General features: G+C 52.2%; 1 protein-coding gene across 3 annotated transcripts; it reads right to left on the reverse strand.

The window, feature by feature from the left end:
* Positions 1–757: 757 nt before the first annotated feature.
* On the reverse strand, positions 758–21,696 carry FBXW5 (F-box and WD repeat domain containing 5). 3 transcript variants are annotated; one of them, XM_029913094.1, is made up of 10 exons: positions 21,397–21,696; positions 20,925–21,029; positions 19,470–19,687; positions 15,421–15,578; positions 13,407–13,581; positions 12,268–12,416; positions 9,764–10,253; positions 4,949–5,096; positions 3,500–3,712; positions 758–2,778 (listed from the first exon to the last, which is right to left on the reverse strand). In XM_029913094.1, the coding sequence occupies exons 3-10, from the start codon at positions 19,660–19,662 to the stop codon at positions 2,535–2,537; spliced, it is 1,770 nt and encodes a 589-aa protein (XP_029768954.1). In that variant the 5' UTR covers positions 19,663–19,687; positions 20,925–21,029; positions 21,397–21,696; the 3' UTR covers positions 758–2,534. The 3 variants fall into 3 exon arrangements, with proteins under 3 accessions (XP_029768954.1, XP_029768955.1, XP_029768953.1); XM_029913095.1 differs by lacking the exon at positions 20,925–21,029 and having other exon boundaries at positions 21,408–21,696; XM_029913093.1 differs by lacking the exon at positions 20,925–21,029.
* Positions 21,697–26,775: the final 5,079 nt, after the last annotated feature.

Raw genomic sequence — 26,775 nt, forward strand, 5'->3', positions numbered from 1 at the left:
ATCTATGAAACTCCCACAAAAAGCTGTAGAGGCTTAAAATCACTGCATGCCTAAAGTTGCTAGCTTGGGGCCTGGGCCCTGTTGGCTTCCTCTCTGCAGCCAAATGCCTAGGTGCTGCCTGAGCCTCACAGCAATCCCCAGCCCAGGGCAAAGGGCATGCTGAGGGGCTTGTCTATGTGAGTAGGGCCCATTGAAAACCTGACTGCAGGAACAGCAGCAGCTACCACTGCCCACTTTAACTGTTCAGTCCCTGGTTAGGGGACAGCTGGGAGACCCAGGTTCAGCTCTCTGACCCCCAAAAGCCAGCACAGTAGGCACAGCCTAAGATGTGCCTGTCTCTATGCTAAATGAGCAGATGGAGCCTAGGCCCCTCACAGTGGGGGGTGAGGAGGGTCTCTGCTTTTTCCAGGCACTGCCCCACTCAGCAGCGCAACACCCAAGTCCCTTCTGGATCTTAAGGACAGCCCCACCAAGTGCATTGCCTCTGTACTAGAGGGGGGTTGTTGGGGGCTTGTACCTCAGTGAGAGATGAGGCCATTTGCTGATAGTAGCTCAAATCCCAGGTAGCAGAAAGCCACACTGCAGCCACAGCAGAGCAGGCCCTTTCTTCAGTGCTGTAGTGAGGAGCAGGATGTTTGAACAACACAAAGCTCCTTACTGTGCTCAGGTCCTGGCCGGGCCCAGGCAGTCCGAAGCCAGGGAGCAGGAAAAGGGTTCACACGAGCTCACAGCTATTTAAAAATCCCCACTCAGGGTGAGTGAATTTAGTTTCTTTAATGGTCAAACAGCTCCACAAGAAGCATCCATGTCTTCTGACCCATTTGCAAACAAAACCTCCCTGCTCTCTGGGGAAGTTTTGCTGCTAGTGACAGACAGACCCGTTATGTGAACTCTGGGGGCTAGAGGCCCTGGAGCCTGCTGCTGGGGGAGGGTAGCAACACTATTAATCTTGCCAGCCCCCATAAGAGGAATTAAAACCCTGTGAGTCCACACAGCACAGAAGGCTGCAGCCCAGAGGACTGACAGAAAGCAGCAGAAGCACCATTTAGTTTGACTTGTGCGTCTGCCTGAGCAGAGTGTACTGACAACTGACACGTATACACCCCTCTTCCTCCCCCGCCGCCTGTTTGACAGACTAGAGCCACTGCTTCCAAATCCAGCCTGCTCTTTTCAAAGCTGCTGAGCACCTGCACCTCCAAAATCCAGGCCTGTAGATTTAGGATCCTAGTTCAGCCGCCAAGTTCAATTCCTCAGGCCAACGTTTTCAAAGACCAAAACTAGTTCTTAAAGAAGGATCAGCTTTGACCCAGGGCCAGCTCCTGGAAGTGAGACATTTTCCTCTCATCTCCCGCTGTAGGCTTCCACATCCAGCTGCAGGGGCCTTGAGTGACAGAGCACAGAAAAGACTGACTCGTTTTGTTAGATGAGAACTTAAAGGCGCTGGGGGAGGCCAGTACCAGCGCAGGGAGAAGTCACCCCCAGTGAAAGAGCACTTGGACAGTTCTCATCAGGCATCAGCTGGGATGGCAGAGCCGCCTGCTATGTCCTCCAAGAGTTTGTGGCTCATGCTAAGACAGTTGGACTCAGATTCTCATGGCCAACTCTAGCCCCTAAGTTGCCCCCATTGAAGGGGGAACCTCAGCTTTGTGGTCACCACTGCAGTGGATTGCCTGGAAAACAACACATTAGGAACGCAACTGTAGCATCTTAATGTTATTTAGCAGCTCACCAAGGCCTGTCCTATGTGACTCAGCAGCTCTCCCCGTACCCGTGTGTGGAAGCCAGTGGTGAGGTGTACAGGCTCACAGCTAATGGAAAGCAGCAACAAAGGCTTGCCTTGAGCTGGCTGCAGTCCAAAGGGCTCTGTAGGCCCGAGGTGGAGACATGGGGCGGAAAGTTGCTAGCTGCCATCAGCAGAATGTTAGAGCTGCCACGCCAGCACCAGCGCCGTAATGCTTTGCACTTTTTGAGCGAGAGCCTCTTTGGCAAGTCTGCTCGCTCCTCAGTTTGCATTCAGGACCTGGCTGCGGAAGACGGGAGGAGGGTGACCAGTAACACTGTCAGCGCCTCCTGCATGGGACAGACAGACAGCAATAAAACAGCTACTAAAACAGCCGTGTCATGACAAGAGCAGTGCTGCGACATTTCCCTTTGGCCAACTGCTTTGCAGCCAGCAGCTCGGTGAGGCTAGGTCCCCAGCTCACGAAGAAAAATAAGCTGCCAGTCTGTGCTGATCAGTGACCAAAGCTTGGCTGCAAGTAGCATGACCGACTAGCAGCACTTGTGAGATGTGGAGGGGGAGTTCGCCCTGCAGTGACCCGCTAAGGCCCAGATCAGACCCAGCTCACAGGCTGCAGTGACGGTGGGGGCAGTTTGTCAGATGCGAGCCATGGGTGGGAGTGCAAGGTTCTCTCTTGGGGTAGGATCTTCCAGGGCCTTGCGCCCACAGCTCCTCTACATCCACGCTCCCACGGTCCAAAGCACAATGAAGGGTGTGGCTGGAGTGAGGCAGCAGCACGAGCAGGTGCCATGGTTCAGTTCTGGTTCATGAGCCAGGAGAAGAGCAGCTTCCGGGGCTTAGGTCTCCTGGCGTGGTGGATGCGCACTGTGCGGGGGGAGCGCCACACTTTGATGGTGGTGTCATCACTGGCTGTCAGGAGCAGTTCCTGCTCAATGGGGCTGAATGCCACAGAGTTGACCACGTCGTCGTGCTGCAGCTTGGCCAGGCAGATGTTGTAGTGCCGGTCCCAGATGTAGCCATGATGATCCTCTGCCCCACTGCATTGAACAGAAGACACCAGTAAGAACCCAGCCTGGCCACAGGGAAAGGAGCCCTAACCCCCCTTCCTCAAAAGCCTCACAAATGTATGGAGGAAACAGGTGCCTCTCCCATAAGGCCTGGGGTTACACCCAAAATACTGGCCCAGTTTGTGTCCAGACCTCACAGCTGTGAGAAAAACCTTTCCAAGGAGCCAAGGGGAATCGATGCAGGGGTGTTTGTCTGAGTGGGCAGTAGTGCTGGAGTAAATTGTGCTGCTCAGTTCAATGGGCACTCACCAGTGTCGTCTTTAGGGTTCAGAGTTAACTGACCCATCAACATGCTCCTTCTTCCACAATCCCAAACCACCAAAAGCCTCGACTATCTCCTCCCCCAATACCACCTTCCAGAGCTCCCTCACCCAGTACTGCACTGTCAAATCAAGAGTGGGGGGGTAGCGTAACATACTGACTGTGCTAGCCTAGTCACTGCACTGAGCGTGTGGTTGGCAGTCATCCCATTTGGTACAAGCCTACAGGTTTTCAGATACGTCGTGCTGCTGCAGGAATTGCCCTCTGAGTGCCTCCGAGGCTGGGCCTGTGCTGCAGAATCTCAGACCCACACCTAGCTCAAACACAACAAACCCAGGGGCCCAAGTAGCACGGGACAGGGGTCGGGAACACTGGGCTTCTCTCCCATCCCACCAGCTTTGCGGCCAAGAGAGACAGGCCCACTGGGCACCTGGCTACGAAATCTCTGCTGACATCAAGGAAGATGAAGAAGCATTCATCGTTGGGGGTGTAGGCCCGGTGCGAGCGGAGGGCTCGCTTCACCTCCTTCATTGTCTTCAGATCAAACACATGCAGGTCAATCTCCTCTGCGATGGGGGGTGGCTGCATGGGATCAGAGATCACACAGTCCCGCGGCCAGGACCGGCTGTTCACATACAGGTACCTAGGGGACAGGAGGGGAGAGGTTACACTGCTAGGTCCTTCTGTCAGCATCACCATCTGGTCTAGAAAACCTCTCAGGTGTGACTGTGCTGGTTTCACTGCCTGGCTCTGCAGCACAAGCTTGCAGCCGTGGTTTGAGTTACAGACTCTGGAGAAGGAGGGGCAGGCTGGAGTTTTGGACACAGCCCATTTACATGAATTATTTTTAAGGTTTCAATTAAGCCATTTCCATCCCTGCTCAGTTCTGCAAGTAGGAACCCCCCAAATGTCTAACAAGGCCTTTGCTGCTGGGAAACTCCAAGGAGAGCTCATCTTACACACCAAGCTCCTCAATCCAAGCCAGCCACTCAGACGGCCTGGCCCAGCTACAGAGCCAGAGCACACAGATGGGAAACACACATCGCCTTAGCAGCTCCTGCACGCTGTTACTACCATCAGCATCTGGCTGGTCCCCAATTCCATTCCCATCCCTTCCAGCCAAGACTCTTGGCCACCTCTTCCCCGGTGGGGGCTAAACCAAGCGCCCCTCCCCGCCATCTGTCGGCTTCAGGCCCCATGACTCTGAAGAGCACAGGAAATCCCCACACGGTGATACACATACGTGCACGAGAAACAAACATACAAGACAAAAGGAAGCCCAAGCTCCCCAGGTCCCTGCACTGGCAGACAGGTCATGAAGGCTACACCCAGCTGAGCTAATGGAGAGTCCTCAACTCTCTCCCCCACTTGCTTGAGAGTGGAATTCCTTCCTGACTCCAGATCCTGTGACCAGTTCAACTCTGTGCACATGAGCAAAGCATCACCTGGATTACATGCACGAGCCATTGACGCTCCGAAACACCCTCGGGGTCCAATGCCCCATTACTGCAGCCTGTGGCATGGAGCAGCTCCCGCATAGAGGCCCTCCTCTGCACAGCGCTGTAGCAGAACTCCGGGTTAGACCCCAGCAGGGCCAACGTGGCTTATCCCCCTGCTAACAGACACACACAGTTCCATATGTTTTGCTTTGTGGCAGAGGTCGGGAGAAGATCTCAAACACCAAGGGCCTGCGTACACGCATTAGTGAGTCCATGGAGGCAGGGGACAATCTCTGTGCTCTTCTCAAATGAGTCACCAAGCTCTGGAACCCCCCGTCTCCCCCCACTAACTACACTTAAAGTGATCAGCTGGCAGCCAAGAGCCCAGTGCCCATGGCAGACTCTCCGCTCTGCTGTGCCTCGCGTCCTGCCACACCCACCTGTGATCAGGAGAAAGGCCCATTCCAATAATGTGACCGTGGAGGTCGATGACATGATCCAGCGAATCAAAGAACTCGTCCGAACGTCTCTTCTCCCCAAGCACTGGTCCAGCAGTCGTCATCTGATGAGGCAAGATCTGCTTAATCCCTTCGGGGAAAGGGAGGCAGGAAGGGGGATTAGTCCGCTCTGCAAGAGGGCGCTGCTGCTGCCTGACTTGCAGGGAACATGCAATAGCCAAAGGACTGAAGCGAGCTCCCCAGGCTCCAGAGCAAGGAGCGTCCCTCTGAACCCTTATTAGAAGCTGCTAGGAGAGAAGAAACCCACATGGGGGACCCTGGCTAGGAACTGACTCTCTGACCAGGCTCGGGTGGTGACTGAGTCATGGCACAGTACAGGGCATCAGTCCCTTGGCACTCTCCTCTGCTGGCTATTCCTGGGGCATCAGCCCATAGCAGCATTTGGGCCCTTCCAGTGAGGTTTGCAGCCAGGAGGGGGGTGTTTAGTCCCTTCACTCCCACTGTTTACAGCCAGAACAATTCCCAAAGCAAACACAAAACTCTTCCTTTCAAGGGCAATATTAACCGGGACCAGTGGTGGTTTCCCGATGCAGTCTTGAGAGAAGCTCCCTTCCCTGCTGCCTGGGAACAATTCACTCAGTTGTAAGGTACGATTCTGTCACGGATTCTGTTACTTTCCAGGACCTCTGTGACGACTTCCACAGCATCAGCTGACCCCGGTAGGGGCAGAGCTGCTGGCTGGCGGGTGGCCCCAGGGCTGAAGCAGCGGCCAGGGTTGGATCCACCCCTGTGGGGCTGGAGCAGCGGCCGTCAGCCCTTGCCGCAGGAGCAGTGGCGGGGCTGGAGCAGCTGCCGGAGTTCAGCCCCTGGCAGCGCTCGGACTGTCAGTCCCCCCCAAGTGTATTTTTAGTAAGAGTCAGAGCCCTGTATGCAGAGAAGACTGAGTTGGGGGAGGAGGTGTAGTCAGAAGTTTGGTTTGCACTTTTTTAAACTCACTGTTGAGAGAGAAGCTCCGTGCTAAGGATCCCTTCAGTAATTGGCAGAGAGCTCCCTAGCCACAGCTCCGAGTCCTCCAAGCTGGATCAGTCCTGGGACGATCCCACTCAACACCCCTCCCAGTTCTCAGTAACACACACTTCAGGCCTTCTAGAGGCAGAGGCCCGGACTACACGAGGAAATTAGATCGGTAGAACGACATTGCTTGGGGCGTGAAACATCCCCATCCCTGAGCCAGCCCCCACATCAACCTAGCACTGTCCACACCGCCATCACCTCAGGAGTGGATGGGAGAGCCCCTCCCGTCGGCACAGGTAGTAGCAGCGGTTTAAGTGTAGAGAAGCACAGAAATGTGAATGTGGCCCATTTGCCAGCCTTTACAGTTCACTCCTCCTGGGGATGGTACCGACCAGGTGTGTAAAGTGCTTTGAGATCTGCTGATGAGAAGCACTGCAAGAACTGGCATTATTGTTATTATTTAAATGAAGGGACACTGGTTGTGCCTGGTGACTTTCATCTGGCGATCAAGGCAATTTACAAGCCCTCAATGATTGTGCCCACAATGCATCAGCCTGTGGGCAGGACAAGAGTCACGTGAAAGGCCTGTTGTGACGCATGGCTAGAAAGGGTTAAACATCCTGCAAAATGAATAACCCTCATAAGACATGTGGGGAGATGTTTGTGGTTTTGTGTATTTACATATGTATGAGTAGGGTCGACAATGTAATCAACAGTCCCTACCTATGCTGTATTCTGATAATTCAGAGGTCAAAAGAACATCCTAGCATGTCAATGAATTGTGAACATGGGCTATCTCGGTATTCATCTCTCTTTGAAATGTACTGTGAATGGTGGAGGAACAAGCAAATGGCCTTATGTTAATTCTAGAGCTAAGTGATGGACCTCCTTCAAAGTCAGGCTAATGACCTTCTGAACACCAACTTGTCAAAAGACATGAAATTGTATAAAAGACCCCTGGGTCCTGATTCTGTCATCTCAGATCTGCTTAGGCTTCATCAGGGGAGGTTTGAGTCGCAAGACTGAGGTCCCAGTTATGTTGGTTCGCCCTGACTAGGAGATTTGGACATTGGACTAGAACCTATGAACTATTTCTGAAAGAACTCTTTGCAGCCACAAAGCTCACTATCTCTGCTGTGAATCTGCACCTCAATGAATTGAACTCATGTCTGTCTGTATATTGATCTTTTAACCAGACTCCTTCCCTTTTGTTTTTTCATAAATGTTAGTTTCGTTAATAAGAATTGGCTGTAGTGTGTATTTGGGTAAGATCTGAAACATTCGTTAACCTGGGAGGTGATGTGTCCGATCCTTTGGGCTTGGTAGGACCTATTCTTTTATATGATGAAATAAGATTTACAGACATTTTCATCATATTTGACATGGGTACCTGGATGGAGGCCTGAGGCTGGATCACTTTAAGGGAACTGTGTAGTCTGGACTTCTGAGTAACCAGTGAGGTAATAAAGAAGCTGTTTTGTGCTGGCCTGGTAAATCTAAGTATTGGAATCTCCACCAGCTTTTTGGGGTCTGTCTGCCCCATTCTTTGGGGTCATCCTAATTGAGTGACCATAGCTGGCCCCCAGTCACACTTATCTTCTCTACACCACAAAGGGGCACCAAATAGGTTCCCTGAGGGATGTTTTACCATATGAGCACAGCACCATGACAGCTGAATTCCAGCTTTCAGATCCCGTCGGGGAGGTGGCTGGGGAAATCCATCCCAGCAGCCCAAACGAGACGCAGCTGAGTGCCTGTAACAGGGGCCCTGGGTCATAACTCTGCCTGGACCTCAACAGGAAAAGGAGATGACCTTTTCCCTGGCTCCTGTGCGGGGTTTCATCTGAATATTAGACTAAGGAGCACATTTCCCAGATTCAAACCTAGGTCTGGCTGAGAGATCCTGCAGCATGGGAGGAAAGGGCAGCCACCAAAGCACCTGCCAGAGAGCAGCAGGGGTCAGATGAGCGAAGCCAAGCCCTTTGGTAGCAGGACTGAACGCTGGGCTCACGTGAGTCAATAGCACAGCAGTGGGGCACGTAGGACTCATCGGAGCGGTGTGGTCCAAGCATGCAGTGAGCAAATTTAAATACCAAGTCCTTGTGTGTAGAGCAGGGGGCCTGTTCTACACACAAACCTATGAGCCAACATTCTGTGATGACTGCCATTGGGAGAGGAAGAAGCCAGTGGTTTGCCCTGGTATAAGATCAATCTCTCTGCTTTAGGCAATAGTTCCAAGTTACGAAATCCCTTTAATTCAAAGGCACCAAAACTCTGTCCCATAGAGGGCTGTGTTGGCAGCTTTACAGGAGCCCAAGGGCCGCACATAATTTGCGGTGGTACCTAGAGATGGACATGCTAGATCTACATTAGTGCAGTATTCCAGTGCATAGGTCAAGTCACAAAAGGCCAAAGCTAGGGTTGGACACATGCCCTTAACTCTGCCCCTTGTGTAGACCATGCAGGAGGAGTCAGGCTTCAATTATATGATCAAAGACTATTTCCCAAGTGGCTCATCTTAACTGTTTTCTACAACCTTAGAACCTGGAACCCTTCGCTGCTGGCTCAGGCAGGTGGTAAAATCCGATCAGAGCCAAGCGAGCCAGCGGCAGCGGGGGATGGAGGCTGCACTGGGGAGTGCAGGCAGGGGAAGGAACCAGGACGATGCAAAGTTCGCTTCACCCTGGTGGCTTCACAACAGATGCAGAGCAGGGAGAGCAGCTTCCCCTCCCTCCCCTTCTGCTTGTACTAGAGGTGATTGGTTCCTCCCTGGCCTTGGGCTCTGCTTCTTAGGGACCTTTTGAAAAGAAGCTGTCCCCCTCCCCTTCCTGGTGGTGACACTCCTCACAGCTCTAGCATTTGCCCTAGCCCCACAGGACTCTTCCCACTCAAGGCTCCAGCGTGGGGGATGGAAAAGTGGAGGGAAAGCCCCCTTCCAACGAGGCTGTCACCTAGGCCCCTGGCAATCAGCCAGCAGCTAGTGTTGTGGCTGTGGCTCCATCTCAGCGAGGGAATGAGGCAGGGGCTGGGAACCACTGAACCTTCTACAATTAGAGCACTTAAAAGTGGGGTTCGAGACGTAACACTTTAGAGAGCGCTGTGTGTGGGAATGCTTTCAAGTGAGCATTGGCTGAATGTGCAAAGCCCTAATGTGCTGGCGGTCAGAGCACTCAGATCTGAGCTGATCCTCTTCCAACCTGCCCCGAGTCTCACTGAGATCTCCCAACAAGCCAAACCGGGAGAATCAGTGCCATGGAGGGGTCAGGATTGCCGAGAGCTCCCAGGTAACTGGCTGCCCCGGCAGTGTTCTAAGTGCCACAGAAAGAAAAAATAAAAATACATCTGCTCTGCATGTTGGGGGTGCAGCCTGCAGGCGCTCAGAGGTCTTAAACCCAGCAAGGGCTCGAGCCCTCAGCCAGGCCCATGGCCATGCCAAGATCTACATCTCAAACCCAGGCCTTCCCCTCTCGCTGTGACAAAATAAAGGGCTGGCTAGGCTTTTATTTGTAAACAATTCTAGGGAGTTGACTTTTTTTTAAAATCTCTAAAACAGCTGATAGGATTTTGCACAAACTTCCCAGAAAGTTTCACCTTTGGCCAGAGCCCAAGGCTGGAAAGATACAGCCTGGTGGGAAGCATTTTGGGAAGGGGTTAGAAGGGAAGCGGTTTTCAAACCTTGACTCCGGCAGGCACCCGGCAGAAAGCCACTGTGCTAGGAGGTGACCAGTCATTGTCCAGCTTTGTCCCCGCGGGAGCAGAGCAAGGCAGGGCTCTGCCACTCACCTATCTGGTGTGGAGAGTAGGTGAGGCATCCTGTGGTGAAGATTAAGTATTTCTTCTTGTTGCTGGCCTCTGTGGGGAGCTGGTTCAGCTCAGGCGGTTTAGTCCTGTTCCTGGCAAGCAGCTCTGCCACCTTCGTCTCCAGCTCGCTCTCACTCATGACGGGCATCACACGGCCTTCGAGGATGTCGTCCAGGAACTGCTGCAGCCCATCCTCTGCTGTCCCGCTCCCACCATCCGGCGACGCCTGCGCCACTGGCTCTGGCATCACTTTCTGCTTGGGCTTCACCTCCTCTTCCTCACTGTCACTGCCAAGATCGAAGACCTGGGAGGGAGCGGCAGCAGCACCCAGCTGCTCCTTGTAGTCCAGGAGCAGGTCCGGGGCGTCGTAGCGGCCGCCGTCTGCCACCATCACTGTCCGGATGGTGCTGGCGTTCAAGTTCTGGATTTTGAACAGTCTCTTCACTACATTCACATTCTCAGACTCTACGCCCTGTTAAGAGAAGGGAGAGAGGCTCGCGGTGACCAGACAGTACCAGAGAGCATGGGAGGGCTCAGGGTCACTTCTACAACAGACTTCATAGGCGCCCCAAGCCCTCTCTAACCAGCACTGTGCCCTTTAGGGTCTTTCAACAGAGGCTGTCAAAGCACTTTACAAGTGGTGGTGAATGGAGCCCCCTGGAAATGGGCCAGTATAGCAGGTCCCATCTTACAGGTGGGGAAACTGAGGCACAGAGGGGCGGTGACTTACGCAGGGTCACACAGCCAGATAGCAGCAGAGCTGGCAATAGAACCCAGCGTTCTCTGCTTTAGACTCTAGCTGACACCGCCTGTCCTGACAAACAGGTTCAGGAACAAAGTTTCTATACTGACCACAGGTTCAGCATGATTGGTGCCAGCTGACTGGCCATTCTAGGAGTGGGAAAACAGGCACCAATGTGCTCCTAGAGTTTGTTTCTCCATTTCCTTCCTCCGGGAGGGTTTCACTGCAGCTACTCCATCCTGCAGGCTGCTCCATCTCCCAATCTGCACTGACATAGGCTGCCAGGGACATGAATACTCCACTTCTTTGGGCATGCAAATTGCCAACACCACTAAAAAGGGAGCACAGGCTAATGGGCAGAAAAAGGACTTGCAGGGTCTACTGCTGGCTCACAACTTGGGCAACTCAACATCCAGGCTTCATTTTCCCCCATCTGTAAAAGGAGGAATTAAATCCTTACCTCTCAGGGGCTGCAAGGGTTAATACTTTAACCTTTGCTCAGCACCGAGAGCTCCCTGGTGCTTGTATAAAGACTGAGGTTTCAGAGCACCCAGGGAAAGATGAAGGAGCTATTCTCATCCTATAGGGCTGCCGGGCAGCAACAAGACAGCGATGGGCTGCCAGGCAGTTTGTCCACCTTCTCTGGGGCAGTCTGGAGTAACTGATACAAGAGGTGGCAGACGGAACAGAGCATGCGTGAGCCTAAAGAACGGAGGGGAAGGGGCACAAGTGGCAAACAAATAACACTGCTCCCGTCTGCTATGGAGAACCAAGGCTTGGCCTGCCAATAGCAGTGCCTGCTGTGGTAAGGCTCAGTCAGGAGAGCTGTACAAACAACGAGGATCTCAAAGCGCAACAAGCGGACTGAGCTCAACCTCCCTATCCAACACCTCCCCCCCCCCCAAGGGGAGGGGCTCTTCTCCCTATTTCACCAAGGAGGAAACTGAGGCACAGTGGGTAAGTGAATTCCACAGGTCACAGCGAGCCCATGACAGGGCAGGAGCAGTGCTCGGATCCCCCTCATTGGCAGCCGTAAAGTGCGAGACGGCACTTCCTCCAACATGTCACATGACATTCACTTCCCCCATTTCCTCTAGCAAGGAGGATTCTTTGACCCATCTGCGTCCATATTAATTCCCTGTCCAGCGAGCACCCGTGTCCCATAAGGCCAAGCACCCAGATATGATGGCTGACAGACTCCAGCAGCCCCAGGCACCCAGCTCTCGCAGGACCCATCAAGGCATCCAATGACTCTTAACCCACCTGCTCACCGTGGCTCATCCTCTGGTCCCTTCCAGAATGAGACCCTGGGCTGGGCTCCAGGCTCCATCCCCATTAACACGACACGAGTGCATGGAAGCAGACAGCACAGAGCCACATGGGAAGTGCCCACTGCAATGGGTGCTGTGCCAAGGAGGCAGCGGGGTACTGGAGGGCCACCTTGAGCCAACTCTACCATGAACCTAAGCTCTCCATCCCTCTTAACCTTCTCCCAAGTTCATGCTATCACGGTATTTGCTCCCAGAATGACCCTAACTCCCACGACAGGAGGCGTGATGGTGGGAGACTCCTCCGCTCCTCGCCCATTGGCAGTGCCCAGGGTTCTCTAAGGCATCGGCTCCCAGAGAGGAGCCTCAGCAGAGACGTCAGCGAGACAGTGTCTCACACCCCGGGCCCAGCTGATGGGAACTGTCCAGGCTATTCAACAACCCAGAGCCTGGAGAAGCTTGGCCCTGGGACGCACCTGGAAGGCATTGTTCAGCCACAGCACAGAGCAGGAGGTGATGTGCCCAATTCGGTGCAGGTTGCCGGAAATCAAGTTGGTTTCATTCAGCCAGCAGCCAAACACATCATAGGGTTTGTTCCTCACCCTGGAGAGGAGCGTGAAGTTCTCTGTAGGGAAGGAGAAAGGGGAAGGAGAATACAGCTCCACAGAAAGGACCCCAGTGAAGCAGGAGACAGGACCCATGGGATAGGGATTCAAGTCAGAGCCCCAGCTGATCCCGGAAGCAGAGTGGATATAAAGATGGTTGGTCCCTCTTACAGCTTGTTATCAGTGTGGATTCCCAACACACTGCCTTTCAGTGGTGCTATGGCAGGGGTTCTCAAACTGGGGGTCAGGACCCCTCAGGGGGTCGCGAGGTTATTACATGCGGGGGTCGCGAGCTGTCAGCCTCCACCCTAAACCCTGCTTTGCCTCTAGCATTTATAATGGTGTTAAATATACAAAAAAGTGTTTTTAATTTATAGGGGGGGGGTCGCACTCAGAGGCTTGCTGTGTGAAAGGGGTCAGCAGCACAAAAGTCTGAGAGCCGCTGCACTAGCAGCCAGATATTCCCCTAGGCCTGTCTCTCTCTCTCTCTCGACACAGCGAGCACCGCTATCAATGTAAACAGGGCCCACCGGCTCTGAGCCAATCCATCCCTATAAGGAACCTCCGCTTGGGTAGGGAACCCAGGATAGAGGTAGCAAAAGACACTGCGACTCAGGATCAGTTGTGTCCCAGGCTTGGAGCAGCGGAGGGCAATCCAGGCCAGGAGGGAAGTGCATCAGCAAAGCTGCGTGTGATGACAGGAACAGACCAGTTAATGGTCTTGTGAGTCAGGGGCTATTGGCAGAGCTGGGATGGCCTCAGGACTGAGCTGTGAGGGAAACCTTGCCCACTGCCCACTCTCCTGCTGCCTGACTGTGGCAATTAGAGTCTGCCAATGTCCCCTTTAAAGAAGGACATGAAAACCCCATCCAGTCCCTTTCCTAGGCGTAGGCCAAGTCACAGCCCCTCCGTCCTGCCACCTTCAGCTTTCCTAGGGCAATCTGAATCTGCGGCCATCCAGCCAGTTCCACACTCACACCAAGGCAGAGCCAAGCTGAAATGAGCATTACCCAGGCTAATGACTGCGATCTCTCCTGAGGAGCAGTTGCGAGGCCCCACAAAGACCCCTGACACCAGGAGGAGGGTGTCATCTGAGTTGAACTGGGAGAACTGGGTGTAGCTCCAGTTGTACAGCCTCATGTTGGAGCTGTGGAGCAAGGAAATGGCCAGCTCGTTGTTCCAGATCTGAGGACGAAGGGGACAGGGCAGGCTGTTAAGAAACCTGGACACTTTCACTCAGAGCATCTGTCATTAGAGGACCAGGATTTGCAGAGCACCAGGCCGGAGGCGCGGGAGCACCCGGATGGAGACGTGCTAACCCCGCTTTGCTGCCAGAACGCCATTCAGAAGGGAACCGGAGGGTATGCAGTCACTGCTATGAAGAGCTTTGATGAATTTGGCCCCAACCAGTGCACTGCCCTTGTTACGGTCATCCCCTCAGCCTCAGAGGGTTGGTGCTCCGCAGCACCCAGGACAGTTGTGCCTCTGAGAGCTCAGTTCTGCCTCCTGCTTCATTTTAGGGTCATATCCTAAGTTCCCCATATTAAGCCACACGCAGGGGCTCAGGGCTGCGGCGGGGAAAGGCGTCCCCCCAGTGCGGACCTGTCGCGGACGGAGGAGAGGAGCCCCTCCCTCGGTCCGGCCCAGCCCCACTGAAGCTGCTGCGGCCAGGGAGAGGCGCCTCTCTCCTGGCCCCGGGCTTCTGCGGCAAGAGAGGGCTGGGGGGGGGGGTGTCCTCTTTTCCCACTGCAGTCCCAGGGCAGCCTGCACCCTAAACCCCTCATCCCCAGCCCCACCCCAGAGCCCACCCACCCCTTCCCAACCCTCTGCCTCAGCTCTGAGCCCCCTCCCACACCCAAACCCCTCATCCCCAGCCTAGAGTCTGCACCCCCCCCCCACACCCCAACCCTCTGCCCCAGCCCCGAACCCCCTCCCATACGCCAAATCCCTCGGCCACACCCCCAGCACATGAATTTTGTTATGGGCACTAATATGAAGGTGATGTGTCACACATCACCTCCTTATTGGTCCCCATAACAAAATACATTCCGCACACGGACGTAAGAAATTAGAGGGAACCCTGGTCACTGGCTGGGGGAGGGACCTGACTGCACGGGGCCCCAGTGCAATGCGAGTGGGATTGGAGCTGGGCTATGCTAGCAGGTCATTGCAGTCTGACAGGACTCCCCTGGGTCCTGGCAATGGAGCTGGTGTCTAGGTAGGGACACCTGGCCTTAACTTAGTCCATCTTCCAACCTCCCCATCGCCACTGGCCACCTCAGCAGTCAGGCTGGACCCCGCAGCACCCAGCCAGCTTTCCCCAGGTCAGGGCCAAGTGAAACCAGTCAATGTGCAGACGTTAGTCAGGAGCCCCCAGATGAGGCACAGGGAGGGGACATGACTCACCCCAGGGGACAGCAAGTCAGTAGCAGAGTCAGGAGCTTGACACCTAGGCCCATAAAACTGTTCACACCACTTGTTTCCCTGCTCTCCCAGTCCCTGCCCAATCATTGCCCACGCTGGGGTGACACCACATGGCTTGGGGCTTACGTCAGAAATCCCAGTGAGGGAAAACTCAGGCGAGGGAATTAGGTTAGGGGTCTGTTACAGGAGCAGGTGGGGAAGGGTCTGTGGCCTGTGATGAGCAGGGGGTCAGACTAGCTGATCATGATGGTCCCTTCTGGCCTTACGGTTTATGCATCCAGAGATTGCCTAGTAAAGAAGTCCCAGAAGTCACAGTGATAACCAGCCACTCGAAGGGCCAGACTGAGCAGTTCAGATGGCCCGAAGCCCCACAAACTCAGATGCACCCAACCTGCCCATCATTCCTTCTGCTTTCTGGACATTAAGAAGTTTCAGCCCCAGAATCCCTCCCCACAGCTCCTGACTAGAAGGCCTGATAGCACTAACCAGAGGGGGTCAGCATATCAGAGCTCAACAGAAGATTTTCACAGCTGGAGTCTGACTGTGACCAGCCTAGATGAGTGAATACACCCCTCAGAACAATAGCTGCATGCCCTTTACCTTAACTGTGCAGTCCTTGGAGCAGGATGCAAACAGGTAGCCTGTGTGGGAGAAGCTAAGGTGTAAGACCTGGTCATTGTGCTCCGTCAGGGTCTGCACTTCAACACAGGGGATGGTGTCATAGAGCCTCTGGAAGTCCTCGTACCAGGAAACAGCAGCTACAACACAAACGGATAGGAGGGAGGAGTCAAAGCTCAGCATAGGTGGAAGCCATAAAGCCACATGACTTGTCTATAGCAGGGACTTAACATTTCTCACTAGCGTTAGCAATGGCAGGAGCCCCAGTGTAGACAAGGCTGCCACAGCCGCAGCCATTGGTAATCAGATTTGCTCTGAGCAGCTTAATAAATACAGTAACTCCTCATTTAACACTGTCCCATTTAACGTTGTTTCAATGTAACGTCCTTGCTCAATTAGGGAACTTCGCGCTTAGGACTTTCTGGGAGGGAGGGGCAGGAGCAGGGAAGCGCTGCGTCTCTGCTCCTCCCTGAAAGTCCTAAGCGCCACCAAACGGCTGTTTGGCAGCACTTACGACTTGGGGGTGGGGGGGGAGATGTGGCGTGCTCCGGAGAGGAGCTGGAGCGGGGACGGGAAGAGGCAGGCCTGGAGTGGAGCGGGGACAGGAAGAGGCGGGCCTGGAGTGGAGCGGGGACAGGAAGAGGCGGGCCTGGAGCATTCCTGGCAAAATCCGAGCCTGTTCTCCGGGGAAGCTACCACTGCTGCTGCAAAGGTGCTTCCTAGCGTCCTTGCCTGCAGGGGCTGTGCCTGTGTGGGGTAAGCCGGGGCACTTCCCAACCACAGTACCGTACTGTACAGTATAATGCCTTTTGTCTGCCCCCAAAAAATTTCCTTGGAACCTAACCCCCCCGCATTTACATTAAATCTTATGGGACAATTGGATTCGTTTAACATTGTTTCACTTAAAGTTGCATTTTTCAGGAACATAACTACAACATTAAGTGAGGAGTTACTGTACAAGGAAACGTCTATTGGAAGGATTTTAACTCAGAAACATTGGTAGGTTCTAAGCCACACAGCGAGATGTAGGGCACCACCATGAAGAGCCCAATGAATGCCTACTGCTGAGCCCTGAGCAGAGGTTAGGTGCAAACCAGATGTTAGGATGCATAAGCAATGGGATAAACGTTAGTGAGAATATTACACAATCACAGAACCATAGAACCACAGGATTAGAAGGGACCGCAAGGGTCATCTAGTCCAGTGGTTCTCAACCAAGGGTACATTTACCCTTGCAGAGGTCTTCCAGGGGATACATCAACTCATCTAGAGATTTGCCTAGTTTTACAACAGGCTACATAAAAAGCACTAGCGAGATCAGTACAAACTAAAATTTCATACAGTGACTTGTTTATACTGCTCTATATACACTGAAATGTAAGTACAATATTTAAATTCCAATGGATTTATTTTATAATTATATGGTAAAAATGAGAAGTCAGCAATGTTTCAGTAATAGTGTGGCTGTGACACTTCTGTATTTGTGTGTCTGATTTTGAAAGCAAGTCATTTTTAAGTGGGGTGAAATTTGGGGGCACGCAAGACAAATCAGACTCCTGAAAGGGGGACAGTAGTCTGGGAAGCTAGTCTAACCCCCTGCCAACACACAGGATTTGTTGTGTCTAAACCATCCAAGACAGATGGCTCCAGCCTCCTTTTGAAAACCTCCAGCGAAGGAGCTTCCATGACTTCCCTAGGCTGTCTGTTCCATTGTCCTACTGTTGTGACAGTTATATACATTAACTGGAGACCCTCATCTGAAACGCTGAGTTCCGTTCTGTTCCCTCTGTCAACAATGAGATAGAAAAAGTGAGAGGTCCAGAAACGATGTGTGGTCAGAAGAGGCTTCTATATGAAGTGGGATTGAGAAGAACAGGACCTGTTTAATTTAGAGAGATGCGACAGGTGCACCAAAAATACATTAGGACCTCTCACAGTACAAGAACCTGGGGACATTTGGTGAAAATGAAAGGTCACAAGCTTAAGACTCAAAAGTAAGATTTTTTTTATATAAATGCATAATAATTTGTGGCAGTGAGTTCCACAGGCCAGTTTGAGGACTGACAAGGCCAAGGATTCAGAGGAGGAGTTGACATTTATATAGGTAATGAGAACATCCATAGTTACGTTAGATAGGAGTTCAAAAGTTAGGGATATCAACTCTCCTGCTGCAGGGTACAAAGCAGCCACTAACTGAGGGCTAGGAAGAAACTCATAGGCAGCATATTCCACAACCATCCATTAAGGGAGTCTTCCACCTTCCTCTGTAGTATCCAGCACTGGCCCCTGCTCGACAGAAGAGTGCGCTAGATGGGTCACAGCTCTGATCTGGCCATTCCACTAATGCTCCTAATCACAGCAGCCCCTGGATCCCATTTACTGAGCCTACAGACACGATGCTTCTCCCTAGGTTTGAACTGGAACCCTGATATTGTAGCCCCTTCTCAACAGGGGCAGCTTGACGCGGGCAGACTTACCTACTGACCAGACCGGGGGACTCTGCTCCTTTCCATCAGTCCCCTAGGGCTGGATGATCTCTTTGCAACTCCAGTTCAGCCATTCATTTTGTTGGGGTATCCTTTAATATCGGCCTCTTGTCACAGGTATGTCACATGGGGAGAGCAGCACAGGCCAGTGCACCAAGTGCTCCAGCTCTTTTGCTTTCAGCCCCCTGCCAGCAGAGCTGGGGAAGTACCCACCCGAATTCCTGGACTTACTCTACTGCATTAACGGGTCAAATGACATGACAGCATCTAACACACAGGTTTGCCAGCTCTGATCACAGAGTAAACAGGAATTAGAGGAGCACACGCACAAGTCAAACAAAACTAACCTGGAAATACTAAACACACCTTCATTTTGGATTTACTTATGCTGGTTACAGCTAAAAGCCAGTTAGCCGAGAGTCTACGGTGACACAGAAAACCTTCAGGGTTCAGCAAACAGGCAGCAGCCCCATGCTGGAGCTACACATCCTAAAGGCTGCAGGGTTGAAGCCAAGTGGATTTTTGCAGCCATTTTTATACTTCATTCTCCCTCCCCCAAGAATGGGTTCTTTGCTCACTCATTCTTCACAGCATGACTCTCCTGCCTCACTCAGCTGGAAGGTCAGGCATTCTCTGCCTCGGCACCCTCTTGATTTCCCACCGGACTGGGACTGGAGGACGAGCACATGGCTGCTACACATGTCACATGGTGAGGAGCAGAGTTCTGCAGAGACATGCACCTCCCACCTGGGACTTGTATGCACCTTGGCAATGCCCAGTCCCTGAGTCCTCTCAGCAACAAGGGTCTTTCTAGACTAGGAAACCTGGTGATCCATGGTTAAGGACCACTGTTGTCTTCTGTGGCCAGTCCTCAACCAGTGGTTGAAGATGTTCAGGTGCAAGGCCAAGTGAAACCCACATTTGAAAGTGGATAATACACCACCACCATAAACATGAGATTCGTTGTACCTGCTAATGCCCTTCTTAAAGGACAATAATCACCCAGCAGCCTGATCTAAGTACTGTAAGAAACTGTCAGTCTGAAGAAGGTTTAAAAAAAACAATCTTTAAATTTTAGACGTGGGGGGAGAGGGGGAAAATTTCTGAATTTTCAGCAAATGCTATTTCCCAATTTTCAACAGGGCCTGATGGGCAATAGACCCTTTCCCCTCTAGGTCACTATGTGATGGCTGATGTGACATGAACTAGGGATTTCAGTCCAGGGAACATGGACCAGTGCCCCACATCACACCTGACCTGTCCAAGAGGCCAAGGATTAAATAATCCACTGGGAGCTGCATGTCCCTCACACATCGTGGTGCTTAGCTCTCCAGGGATGGGCCCTTATAGAATACTATCAGTCAGAGATGGGGTCCCTACAGGTCAGAGTAAGGCACACTGGCAGGGCTGCATGGAGGAAATCTTGTGCTGCTGCTGTTCCTGTTTTGGGTATTAACAAGACTGTAGGTCTACCAGTCAGCTAACCCAGCCCTTTTCAACAGTGCAAAATTGATAACTTACTAAACATAGTTAAAAATACCAGACCTGGGTGCCGTGGCACTTCCCGAGAGACCCTGTAGTATCTATAGAACAGCTCCTTCCACAGGAACTCATCGCGGGCCACCGCATGCCATTGCCGACACACCAACGCCACCGAGAGCACATCTACGTGGTCCAGGTACAGGAAAATCTCATAGAGGATGCTGTCTGGGAGAAGGGGACTATCCCCAACATCCATACTGTCATTCTGCCACCAAAGGGCTCTGAAAATAAACACAGGGGCGAAGTTGGTGCCTGCTCATCACAGAAGGTAGAAACTTCCCAGTTTGGGGCATGCAGAATAGCAAGGCTCTCCTGTCTGAGCAAACTTATTCAGAGTCATAGGGAAGGAACAGCAGCTTTTTACAGGCAGCAGCAAACAAACACGTAGGGAAAGTGAGAGATTTCTAAAATTCACATTACCAATCACTGGTGTTTGTACCATAACATTTGGTGGTGTGCTGTGTATTTTTTTTATTCCCTTTGACTTTATCCTTAATGATTTTCTTCTATTTTTTTGTCCCCAAACAGAAACGGCTTCTTAATGAATTTTCTACTTTTATTTTTTAATGTAGCAACTCTTTAAAGCTCCATAGTACCAAGACAGACACTAACATTTACTATGAAATTGTTCACAGGTGGAAGATCAGCCACTACAAACAGAGGCCCCAGTACTGCAAATGCTCACATACGGGCCTAGCTTTATTCATGCACATACAGTGACCCCCGACACAGGCTGTCAGCAGCGTTTGATCCTGGGACTTTCAGCACAAAAGCAGAGCTTCTAGTACTTCAGCTAAAAAACAAGATCTATTAGCTGGGGGCAGTAGGCGGCAGCTACACTCTGCGTGGGCCAACCCCGGGTGGCGGTGGTAATGCAGGGTACTTTACAAACTTTTATGTAGTGTAGCTGTAGCCGTGTTGGCCCAGAATATTAGCGAGACAAAGTGGGTGAGGTAATATCTTTTACTGGACCAACTTCTGTTGGGGAGAGAGACCATAAGAGCAGCTCTGTGTGGCTCAAAAGCTTCTCTCTCTCTCACCAACAGAAATTGGACCAATAAGAGCGATTACTCACCCACCTTGTCACTTTACAACCTTGTTATATATCCTGCTCAGGGAAGGGTAAAGGTCTATATTTTGGGTTTCAACCCCAGCTATTGGCCCAAGGCAGAGACTATTATAGAACTGGCACCTAAACAGACCCGAACTCTAGGACAGCTCAGACACTCATGAGAGGGTAACCCTGCTGGGGAGTAATATATAACACATTTGTAAAGTGGGCTGTCTCTCTCGCTCTCGGAGTGGTCCAGAGAAGAGGCACAGCCTACTGTAGCTGACAATTAACGGACCTAGTCCTTTAACTTAGGAGGTAGACATCTAAGCTTTGGTGCTGAAGGTTCCAGGTTCAAACAGTGCTGATAGCCCATGCTGGACTGTGACTTCAATGGGGGTACTCACATGTAGCCAGAATTTGCTGCTACTGCTTCTTCACATTTAGGGCCTGATCCTGCTTCCACTGAATTCACTGGGAGAAGGATTTAGTCCTGAGTCTTTTTCAATTATCTGCATTAAGACCACAATATCCTTTAATAACAGTGTACATGACTATAGCACCTTTCATCTTGGGATCCTAAAGACCTTTACGAACATTCATTAATTCTCACCCCACTCCTGAGAGACAGGTATTATTATAATGTCCATTTTACAGTTGGAGAAACTGAGGCACACAGCAGTGACTTGGCTAATGCCATACAATAAATTAGTAGCAAAACTATTCTCCTGCTATAGCCACTTGACAATGTTCCCTCTTTGCTCTTTCATCTTAATGGACTAGAGCTGGATTTCAAAGGCAAGAATATGGACTGTAGAAGGCTGCAGCCAATTGAGAACTCTTTGTAATCTGGAGCAACAGGTTAAACAGCATATATACCTTTGACTCACAGTTAGCAACAACCCCTCAGAAGCTTGGAATTGCGGTAGTTCTTAGCAAAACCTCATCTTCTCCTGTGCATGTAGCCAGGAGAGCACTGGCCATGGGTACTGGGCTGCAGGAAGAGAGAGGGACACGATAAGATAATGACCCCACATGCAGACTGCATGGCCTTGGCACAAGATGCAAGGAGCCCCAGCGACCATCTTTCCACTAGGGAATTGTATAAAGGTGTTTCCATCAGCTCAGCAGGTTTAATTAAGATAGCGATGAAAATGCCCCAAGCTGCCAGAAGCTTGCCTACAGCAGAGCTCCCACTGGCCCCAACACTGGTACAGTGGGACTAGGTCTTAGCATTCCCCACTACAGAGAAGTGGTCTAGGGAGGTCAGATGCTGAGCTCCCATTGCTACTGGGGTCCCTTTGGCCTGACACAGTCTCTCCCATTTCCAGCCTGCACGGCGGGAATTCCTGAGCTGAATTGTTAACTACACCAATCCCTTCAGCCAGCTCCGGGCTCTGCCGGCTGCTTCACCCACGGGACTGGCACGTTCAGTGCGCGTGGCCCCCACACCAGAGGCCAGTCTGCCTCCCCCCCCGGGTGCCACCACCTGGCGAGGGGCCCCTGGGACCCCACTTCAGCTGCCCCCTCCCCCATCCAGCCCCTCGGGCGGAAGAGATCCCCGCCCCCCGTCCACGAGCCCGCCCCCCCCGGGCCCTTCCCCCGTGAGCCAGATCTCCCACCTCAGCTCCACAGCTGCCCTGCCCAGCTCCGCCCCACGCCGCCAGCTTCCGGCCCTCCCTCTACTCGCTTCCGCTCTGGCCCAGCTGCTAGAGCCGCTCTAGCCCCTCTCTATGGTCCGTAGCCACGCCCCCATCCCAGAGGCCCCGCCCTGCTCAGGCCTGACTAGTGGAGCCCAGCATCGTCCATGGCCGGAGGCGCTCACGTGGCATAAGCCTGGGGCTCGCTGTGTGGCTGGGGGCCGGGCTCGGAGCGGCAGACACCCAGCCCGGCCATTGGTGCACAGCTGGATCTGGGCCTAGTGATGTAGAAGTATGCAAATGAGAACCTGGGCATGAAACTAACCGCCGGGGGGGCCCAGGGGCGCAGCATTTCGCACACAGTCAGGGTGTCAGGAGCAAAATTAAGACCCCAGGGGCGAGCTGAGAAATTCTTCCCCCGCCCGGACTCCGCAGCTAGGGGCGGCTCCTGCGTGTGACCCAGCGGATGTGACTGAACCCTGCTGGGGAGCTTGGCGTGACTGGCGCTCAAGGCAATGGTTAGAGCCTGCCCTGAGAGGCCGTGGGGACGAGTGGGTAGCGCATTCAGCTGCGACTCAGGCGGGCTGGGGTCTGTTCCTGCCTATAGAGCAGGTACTGCTGGGTGACCTTGTGCAAGTCACTTGAACTGCTCGGTGCCTCAGTGTCCCCTATGTAAAATGGAAATAATAATACTGAACTTTGTCAAAGGCTTTGGGCTGTACCGATGAAAAGCACTGTCTAAGAGCGAGGCGTTACTATTTAGGAAAGTTCATGGGCAAAAATCTTACCATGGAGTCACAGACAGTCCCCTTAGACCAGTGGTGCTCAAACTTTTTCAGTCACGATCCCACATGCCAATAACAGAAACTGTCTGCACACCCCCACCCCCATTACTGCACAGCCAAGGCTTCCTCAGCAGCGGAGCTGGGGCAGAACTGGGGATGGGAGAGGAGCTGGGTCTAGAGGTGGAGCTGGTCCGAGGGTGGAGAGGGAATGCTGAGGGCAGAGCGGCGCGGGGGGTGGAGTGGAGCTGCAGCTGGGGTCAGAAAGGGAATGAGGATGGAGCTGGGCCTGGAGGCGCAGCTTGACTTGGGGCTGAATGCGGTTGGGGGAGAAGAGTGAGGCTGGGGGCGGAGCGAGTCTGGAAGTGTGGTGCTCTCTCCCCACCTCCTGTGGGGGCTGGCCCTGGCCCTGCTGTGCACTCCCCCCCCCCCCCCAAACATTTCTCCATGCCTCTCTAGGGGTGTGTGCCCCACAATTTGGGGATCACTGCCTTAGACTCTCCTATCTATCTTACTCCCCAGACAATCTGGACTAAGTGATAAATGGTCACTTAAAAATCACACCACGTTCAGGTTGCTTCCAGTCCCAAGAGACCAGTCACTTACCCCAGATCAGTTGGTATCCTACATCTTACACCAAGAACAACACCTGTAGACAATCCTGTAATAAACCATCTAACGGTTTATTACCTAGGAGAAAGGAATAAGAGAGTTATTTACAAGTTAAAGCAACCTAACATACACACAAATGAGTAACCATCTAGATCCTAAAAGTGACAGCATGTAGTGATCTGTCTATTCTTAGGGCTTGGCTACACTTGCGAGTTAGTGTGCAATAAAGGAGCCCCGGGCGCACCAGCTCACTCTCCGTCCACACTGGCAAGGCACGTAGAGCGCTCTGACTCCGTGGCTACAGCGCTGCTGGTTCTCCACCTCGGCAAGTGGAATAACGTTTGCTGCGCCCCCGCTGGAGCACCGCGGCGCCAGTGTGAACGAGGTGTTCCATTACTGCGCTCTGATCGGCCTCCGGAAACATCCCATAATCCCCTTAAGTCAAGTGGCCACTCTTGTCATTGTTTTGAATCGCTGCAGGAATGCAGAAGTGCCCTATGAAAGCTCCGTTTCTGACAGCCGGCTGCTTATCTGCTCTGAGACAAAGCAGCCATTACTGTGCAGTGCTGTGTGAGAGAGAGAGAGGGGCAGGGGGGTCTGCTGCTGTCTGAACTTACAAGACAGCATGCTGACATGCTCTCAGCCCCCCCAAACCCCACTCTCTCTTCCCCCACATACACACAACACACTCCCTGTCACACTCCACCCCCCCCCACCCATTTGAAAAGCACGTTGCAGCCACTTGCATGCAGGATAGCTGCCCATAATGCACTGCTCCCAATGCCACTGCGAGTGCCGCAAATGTGGCCACGCCAGTGCGCTGTTAGCTGTCAGTGTGGACAGACTGCAGCGCTTTCCCTACTGCGCTCTCCGAAGGCGGGTTTAACTCACAGCGCTCTACATCGGCAAGTGTAGCCATGCCCTTAGGCCTTGTCTGCACTGCCACTTTACAGTCCTGCAACTTTCTCACTCAGGGTGTGAGAAAGCACCCCCCTGAGCGCAGCAAGTTTCAGCGCTGTAAAGTGGTAGTGTAGACTGTGCACCCCTTGTGGGGGTAGTTTTTTTACAGCACTGGGAGAGCCTTCTCCCAGAGTTCAGGATGATGGGATGAGTTCACATACACTTCTTCTCTTCAAGGGTGGGCAGGGGAGCAAACAACAACTTCTTTTCTCCTCTGATGTTCCACAATGGCTTGTCTGGTGTCTATGGGCCTTCTTTTGTTGAGCAGAAGATAACACCTCCTGTGGCAAACTAGTATTTTACACTTGGGAAGGGGGTTCGACTGCACAGGGGGGGGGGGGGGAGAGGTGTTTACATTTTCAGAGCAAACACTTAAATTTATAACAGGGGATATAGATATTATCAGTGAGATTAATGCAGGCAGCAACACACAAGCTCACAGTTTAAAATGCTAAATACATTCATATAAGATTAATACCTATTTTGAGCAAAACTAACCTACGGGTGACCTGGTCTGGTCTCCAGCTACGAGGTTGTCAGTTCTTAGCTAATGCCTGCAGCCCGGGCAAGAGCTGGCATCTGGGCTGCCAGCATCACAAGGGATACTAGTTGGTGTCTGCTATAAAGCACCAAATCACACTAGGGAAGAGGACGATCTGCTCCTTAAGCACCTAACTATAATGGGAAAAAAGCAATGTGATCATGGGTGACTTCAATCTGAGTGACATGCTGGAGGGCTCATGCGGACAGTACTAAAAATCTGCAGAATTTCTAAACATTATATAGATGACAATTTCCTAATTCAAAAAGTGTTGCATCCAACATGGGGAAATTCTATATTAGACCTTGTCTTGGGAGATAAAGAGGAATTTATCACAGAACTAAAAATGAGTGGTAGTTTACATGCAAGTGATATGACTTATATTACGTGCAAACAGAATAAAGTCCAAGCCAGTAATTTAAAATGGTGCTTTAAAAGGGCCAGTTTCACAAAACTGAAAACAATATGAGCCATATCAGCTGGGAGAAAGAATTTAAACAGAAAACTGTGACTGATAATTGGGACTGATGATTAAAAACATTTTACTAGTGAGGTTACTTTTACCCCTGTATTGGCACTAGTGCGATCGCTGCTGGAATACTGTGTCCAGCTCTGGTGCCCACAATTTAAGAAGGATGTTGACAAATTAGAGAGAGTCGAGAGCAGAGCCAGAAGAATGATTAAAGGGTTGGAAAACCCCTAGGCCTGGTCTACACTATGAGTTTAGGTCGAATTTAGCAGCGTTAAATCGAATTAAGCCTGGTCACGTCCACACGACGAAGCCCTTTTTTTCGACTTAAAGGGCCCTTTAAACCGGTTTCTTTACTCCACCTCCGACGAGGGGATTAGTGCTGAAATCGGCCTTTCCGGGTCGGATTTGGGGTAGTGTGGATGGAATTCGACGTTATTGGCCTCCGGGAGCTATCCCACAGTGCTTCATTGTGACCACTCTGGACTGCGCTCTCAACTCAGATGCACTGACCAGGTAGACAGGAAAAGCCCCGCGAACTTTTGAATTTCATTTCCTGTTTGCCCAGCGTGGAGAGCACAGGTGACCACGCAGAGCTCATCAGCACAGGTAACCATGATGGAGTCCCAGGATCGCAAAAGAGCTCCAGCATGGACCGAACGGGAGGTACGGGATCTGCTCGCCATATGGGGAGATGAATCAGTGCTAGCTGAACTCCGTTGCAGTAAACGAAATGGCAAAATATTAGAAAAAGTCTCAAAGGCCATGAAGGACAGAGGCCATAACAGGGACGCACAGCAGTGCCGCGTGAAAATTAAGGAGCTAAGGCAAGCCTACCACAAAGCCAGAGAGGCAAACGGAAGGTCCGGGGCAGAGCCGCAGACATGCCGCTTCTACGCGGAGCTGCATGCCATGCTAGGGGGTGCAGCCACCACTACCCCAACCATGTGCTTTGACTCCATCAATGGAGAAGCACGCAACAGGGAAGCGGGTTCGGGGTACGAGGAAGATGATGATGAAGACAATGAAGATAGCTCACAGCAAGGAAGCGGAGAAACCGGTTTCCCCAACAGCCAGGATATGTTTATCACCTTGGACCTGGAACCAGTAACCCCCGAACTCACCCAAGGCGTGCTCCCAGACCCTGAGGGCGCACAAGGGACCTCTGGTGAGTGTACCTTTGTAAATATTACACATGGTTTAAAAGCAAGCGTGTTTAATGATTAATTTGCCCTGGCAATCGCGGCCAGTACA

The sequence above is a fragment of the Terrapene carolina genome, unplaced genomic scaffold (assembly GCF_002925995.2).
Source record: "Terrapene carolina triunguis isolate 2854851 unplaced genomic scaffold, T_m_triunguis-2.0 Scaffold449, whole genome shotgun sequence".
In the NCBI taxonomy this organism is placed as follows: domain Eukaryota; kingdom Metazoa; phylum Chordata; order Testudines; family Emydidae; genus Terrapene; species Terrapene triunguis.